A 5863-nucleotide genomic window follows, 5' to 3' on the forward strand; every position below is an offset into this window, starting at 1 on the left:
ATTAATTTCCTTATTGCTTGTGTTTTGAAAATAAAAGTAACAGGTACCTGCCTCGTTGAAATTATTGCATTTTTCAATACAATTCTTTCAGTTGATTTTTATTTCTGGTGTCTTGATGCCAGGAACTGTTAGAACCTGTCCATGTCATGTTTTGGCCAATGATTTGAAATGGGAACTCCCTCAAGTGTGTTTTGTTTCTTTGTCCCTGAACACTTGTCTAATTCATCACATTGTAACAAAATAGGGCTCTAGTCCTTTTAGTTCCCAATAGCATCGTCTTCTAGTTTTCAAACCTTGAGCACTGATTTAGCCTGGCCAATGCTGAGCGCTGCCATGCTGTGGGGAAGAGCGGGACAGAAGAAGTGTGGGACCCAAGAGGCCTATATTGGAAGGAGTCAGGGGATCTGAGGGCTACAGGTGGAGCTAGGAGGGCTGTGTGTGGCCTGCGGGTTGCAGGCTGCTCATCCCTGAGTTAGGAGATCTTGATCAAATAGACAAACTCTCCAACATACAAGGTAGAGGGGAGTATTCACCCGGGGTTGCTTGTGTCCATCAAGCCAGGGGAAATGGGGGTGCGGGTCGAGGAGGCAGGACAGGGCTTGGGGTGTAGGGGGAAGAGGAGTGGGGGGTTTAGGAGTCAGGGTTGGAGGTGAGGAGGGTCTCAGGGCAGGAGCTGGGGAGTTCAGAGTCCGAGCAGAGGGTGGAAGTCTTATGGTGGAGGTGAGGGGCACTGGACTTTTCCCGGCATTTGGGAGGGGTGGGGGAGCTCTGGGATGGGGTGGAGGGCTCATGGCAGAGGGTGGGGAGGGTAGGAGGAGAGGGAGCTGCATCCCAAAGTGGATGGTCCTAGCTCTTACCATTTAGAAGGAGTTCCTGAGCAAATGGACTCACGGATGGACGGACGGATACACAGACAGACAGAGGACCAACCCTCTGAAATGTGAAGTGGGCTACTTCTCAGAGGATTCCTAGGCCTGTCTTACTCCATGCATTGTTTGCCCACGGCTCAGCCCATGTCCCGGGTGCTTGGTCCGTTTGGACAGGCTGCATTTAGAGCAAGCTCCGCTTCACTCCCCTGAGTGGACCGGTTGATGTTTTACACCCGGGGCCCATGAAGGGGCCCTGCTCAGTGGGGTTAAATTGCCAGAGCTCTGTGAACCCCGCCCTTGGGTTACGTGAGGGCAAGAGAGAGTTCATAGTTCTCTCTTGGTTAAGTCCATGGCTCTGGGGCAGCCTGGCCCTACAGACTATCCTGGGCTGGGAAGCTGAGGGCTTCCTGGCTTCCCCTTTCCTAGCCAGTAGGACTGGAAGAGACCTCTGAAGGTCTTTGGAATGGCCAACAACAACCACTGGGAGCTGTAGGCTCTGGGCCTGCAGAGAGTCAGGGAAACAAACCATTGGGTGTCTAGCCCTGAAGAACTTCATGCGGCCGGCTTACTGGAGGTCCCCCACCCCACCTATAGGCTGTTGAGCCTCTTCTTGGTCATGTGAAGGGCACCTGCTTTGGACCATCCCCATTCTGTGGCTCTATCATCCACATAAGACTGTGAGAACCATCCAACCCCTCCCATCCAGCCTGCACCTCCAGAAGGGATGGTGGGCCCTGGACAGGCCACACACGGAGAGCAATTGGAAGCTTCAGTCAATGATCACACCCTACCCCGTTCCATACCTCCATGGGGCTGTCTGAGCACAACCCCTATCCCACACCAACAATGTCCCCTCTGACAGGCCACAGAGGGCAATCGGCCATGTCTCCACACACATCTAAGCAGTCGTCCATTGGCTGGCATGAGTAGCCTGGTCACTCTGCGACCCGCAGAAGGGGGTCAATCTACACCAGTCCCGGACAGGACCCTTCCTTTGTGCTGTCTGGGTCCTGGCACCTCCCAGTGAGCGACCTCAAACACCTGGGGCAGATGGAGCCATGGGCCCCTCGGGTGGCTGCATCCCAAGCATGGTGGGTGAAATGAAGGACCCGCAGCACCCAGGAGGGGCATTAAAGAAGGGTCCAGGGAGTCCAGCTCTAAACTACCATCGGGCATGTGTCACTGCTAGACAGCAGGGCCTGCTCCAACAAATCACTTGGCCAACCCTGGTTTGAGCCTAGGGTCCTTCCATGGACACTGCTGTGGAACGAGACCTGGGGCTAAGCTGTTCCCCTCTGGGCCCAGGGCCACCTGGTGGATCAGAGGAGGTGGATCAGAGTTGGGTGCACAGCCCTGGAGACCGGAGCCAGTTATTTAGCCCCAGAGCAGGGACTGCCAGGCTGCCACTGCAACCAACACTTCAACGAGCCGGGAGCAGCTCCAGGGCCGGGAGGGGTTTCCAGTCCCATTTAGCCCTCGGACTCCCAGCCAAGGCAAGCCGAGGAGAGGAACTGGGAGTGCCCATCTAGAGAGAGACTCAGCAATTCCAGCCAGCCAGTGATGGGCAGGGAAGAAGCCCTGGATAACACAGGGAAGGAGACATGAGAGCAATCGGCAAGAGATGGTTGGGCATGGAGAAAGAGTGTGGCCGGTAATTGCCAGAGCCTGAGGATCAAACTCATCAAATGTTGGGGAAATTATCCACAGAGCTACCGGTAAGTTTGCTGCTGGAAATAAATCAATTGGAGTGCGGATGTGCAGGGTGGGGATTAGATGATCAATCCGAAAGGCAATCGGAACTCTTTACGATTTCTGCTAAGAAGGCACTGAACGGGGAAAATATCATCTTTTTTAAGAAGTCCCCACAAAAGTCTCAGTTTGGGTGGTTTGGCAAGAGAGAATCAAACACTGTCTGCTGGAAACAGAAAATGTTGAACAAAAATCCCCTCTATCCAAAGGAAAAAAAGTTAGCAACAGGTAGACAGCTATTCTCATGTGTGTGCGGAGATAGATAGATAGATAGATAGATAGATAGATAGATAGATAGATAGATAGATAGATAGATAGATAGATAGATAGATAGATAGATAGATAGAGGAGGTGTGGGGATAGATATAGATAGATAGATAGAGGAGGTGTGGGGATAGATATAGATAGATAGATAGAGGAGGTGTGGGGATAGATATAGATAGATAGATAGATAGATGTCCCTGTTACAATACCTCAAGCAGCACATTTCTGAGCAGCCCTAGTAGAAAATCAACTTTTAATTTTAATAACTTTAATATTGTCCCTCCACACTCTCATTTCACACACTGTCTTTCTATAATGTCTGTTTTTTAATTTGTTTTGGAAGATGTAGAATATCAAAATTACTTAACCAGCATAGCAGACAGCCCCTGGAACCTCTCTGCAGGGTAGACAGACCCACAGGAGGTCAATGAGATCCCAAATATGCTGGAACTGGGTGCACAGAAGGACTACATGAAGAGACACTGCCCATCCCCCAAAGAGTTCATGAACAACAAGGCAGGGAAAAGAGAAGAGGGGAAACTGAGGCACAGGAAGGGGAAGTGACTGGTCCAAAGTCCCACAGCAGGTCCCCGTCAGAGCCAAGAACACAACCCAAGCTTCCTGCCAGACACAAACCCTCACAGCCCAGATGTAAAGTCACAGGGGGGAAAGGTACCACCTAGGAGTAACTGAGTTTGAGGTTCCTGCCCTAGTGTTTCCCTTGTTGCTTGACCGAGACGAGGGAAATTCGGTGCTCGATATGAAGGCTTGGGCTGTAATTTGTTCTCATCTTTCACACATTTCAGCCAATAACATCTTGGGCCAGATCCGCACGTGGTGTAAAATGATTCAGTCCCACTGAGGGTACGTCTAGGCTACAGGCTTTTGTTGACAGAGGCTTTCTCGACAGATACTGTCGACAAAGCTTCTGTTGACAAAGAGCGTCTAGACTACATCCAGTTGTGTTGACAAAGCAAGCCGCTTTGTCAATATGAGAGTGTAGACGCAAAGGACAGTGTGGATGCAATGACAGCTCAGCCTGTCACAGAACTCTGTCAACAAAAGGCGTTATTCCTCATAGAATGAGGTTTACCGCCGTCAACAAAACTGCCGAGTTCTATCAACGTTATGTCGACAGAACTCGGCAGTAGTGTAGACCAGAAGTTCTCAATGTGGACCATGGTTCTCAACGTGGGCCATATGGCTCCCCGGGGGCCACGCCTTACTTCTAGGGGGCCACATGGAAAAAACAGAACATTAGGGGGCCACAATAAGTTTCTGAGGGGGGCGCCCAAACTTAACTGCCAGGAGTATGATGAATGAGGCTCAGAAAGGGGCCATGAGCAAAAAAAGGTTGAGAAACACTGGTGTAGATGCAGGTATAGTTTTGTCAACAAAACCCTGTAGACTAGACACCCTGAGTGGAAGGGAGTGACCCCAGTTCACAGAAGTGCGATAACGCACCCGAGAAGTCTCCGGGTCAGTGGTGGTTGGGTCCTGTCAGTTCCAGTGCGTGAAGAAGAGGAGGTGGGGGAGGTTGCCTGGTGGCACAAAAGCTTGTCTCTCTCACCTATGTAACAGGTGTTACTTCCCTGCCTTGTCTCGCTAAGAGTCTGATTGTCTGAGCTCGGGGCGCCGACCCCTTGTTGTCAATAGAAGTGACAGAGTCTGTGTACGTTTGACGTTGGGATTGTGAGATATTAGTGAGCTGGGAATCAGGATGGCACCCTCTGACACTTGAACCCTGACCCTGCCCGTCTCCTTCCCTCTGCAGCCTCCACGTGACGTGGCAAGGAAAGCAATGTCCAACCGAAGCACCATGGACGAGTTCCTGCTCGGGGGGTTCTCCGACGTCCGGGAGCTGCAGATTCTGCACTTTGTGCTGTTCCTGGTACTTTACCAGGCAGCCCTGGTGGGGAATCTTCTCATCACCCTGGTGATAGCCCTCAGTCAGCAGCTTCACACCCCCATGTACTTCTTCCTGGTGAATCTGTCCATCCTAGACCTTGGCTCCATCTCCGTCACAGTCCCCAAGTCCATGGCCAACTCCCTCCTAGACACCAAATCGATTTCTTATGTGGGATGCTTCACCCAAGTCTTTCTATTCATGCTCTTTGGTTCCGCTGAAGTCATCATACTGACAGTCATGGCCTTCGACCGGTACGTGGCCATCTGCCACCCGCTGCACTATGAGCAAGTGATGAACTGGAGAGCCTGCATCCACATGGCTGCCAGCGTCTGGGTCACTAGTTTGCTCTACTCTGCCCTGCACACTGGGAGCACATTGGCCGTCTCGTTGTGTGGTGGCCACGTGGTGAATCAATTCTTCTGTGACATCCCCCAGCTCCTTAAGCTGGCTTGCCCTGATTCTGACCACAGTGAAATTGGGGTTATTGTGTTTGGAGCCTGCTTAATTGTCAGCTGCTTTGTTTTCATCATCGTGTCGTATGTTCAGATCTTCAGGGCGGTGCTGAGAACCCCCTCGGAGCAGGGCCGGCACAAAGCCTTCTCCACCTGCCTCCCCCACCTCGCTGTGGTCTCTTTGTTTTTTTCCACTGGTGTCTTTGCCTACCTGAAACCCACCTTCAGGTCCACATCCCGCCTGGACCTCGCAGTGGATGTTTTCTATTCCGTGGTGCCTCCCGTGCTGAACCCCGTCATCTACAGCATGAGGAACAAGGACATCCAAGCTGCCCTGTGGAAATTGACTGTGCAGGTTATTCATGACAAATAAAATGTCCCTATTATGCCTCTGATTTGAATGTCTTCTTGTGTTTCTTTTCAAAAGAATTAAGTGATTACTTTAGTGTCTCCATCTGAACATCACTTTACATGCAAAGGGGAATTTGCCTCAATGAAATTGGGAGCAAAACTCAATGTAGATAGTGTACATTTAGATCAGTGTAAATAATTCATCCATCTCTCTCTCTCTCTCTCTCTCTCTCTCTCTTTCTCTCTCCATTCAACAAAATCAGCAGTCA

At 51.0% G+C, this 5863-nt stretch overlaps 1 protein-coding gene across 1 annotated transcript; it reads left to right on the forward strand.

Moving 5' to 3' along the window:
• Positions 1 to 4683: 4683 nt before the first annotated feature.
• LOC102449185 (olfactory receptor 14A16-like) lies at positions 4684 to 5616 on the forward strand. Its single transcript, XM_014570545.3, has one exon. The coding sequence runs from the start codon at positions 4684 to 4686 to the stop codon at positions 5614 to 5616; it is 933 nt and encodes a 310-aa protein (XP_014426031.2).
• The last annotated feature ends 247 nt before the right edge of the window (positions 5617 to 5863 follow it).

Source organism: Pelodiscus sinensis, chromosome 30, assembly GCF_049634645.1.
Source record: "Pelodiscus sinensis isolate JC-2024 chromosome 30, ASM4963464v1, whole genome shotgun sequence".
In the NCBI taxonomy this organism is placed as follows: domain Eukaryota; kingdom Metazoa; phylum Chordata; order Testudines; family Trionychidae; genus Pelodiscus; species Pelodiscus sinensis.

Bases quoted from the DNA above. Each gene is read 5' to 3' on its own strand.
- LOC102449185 (XM_014570545.3), top strand. From the start codon at position 4,684: ATGTCCAACCGAAGCACCATGGACGAGTTCCTGCTCGGGGGGTTCTCC.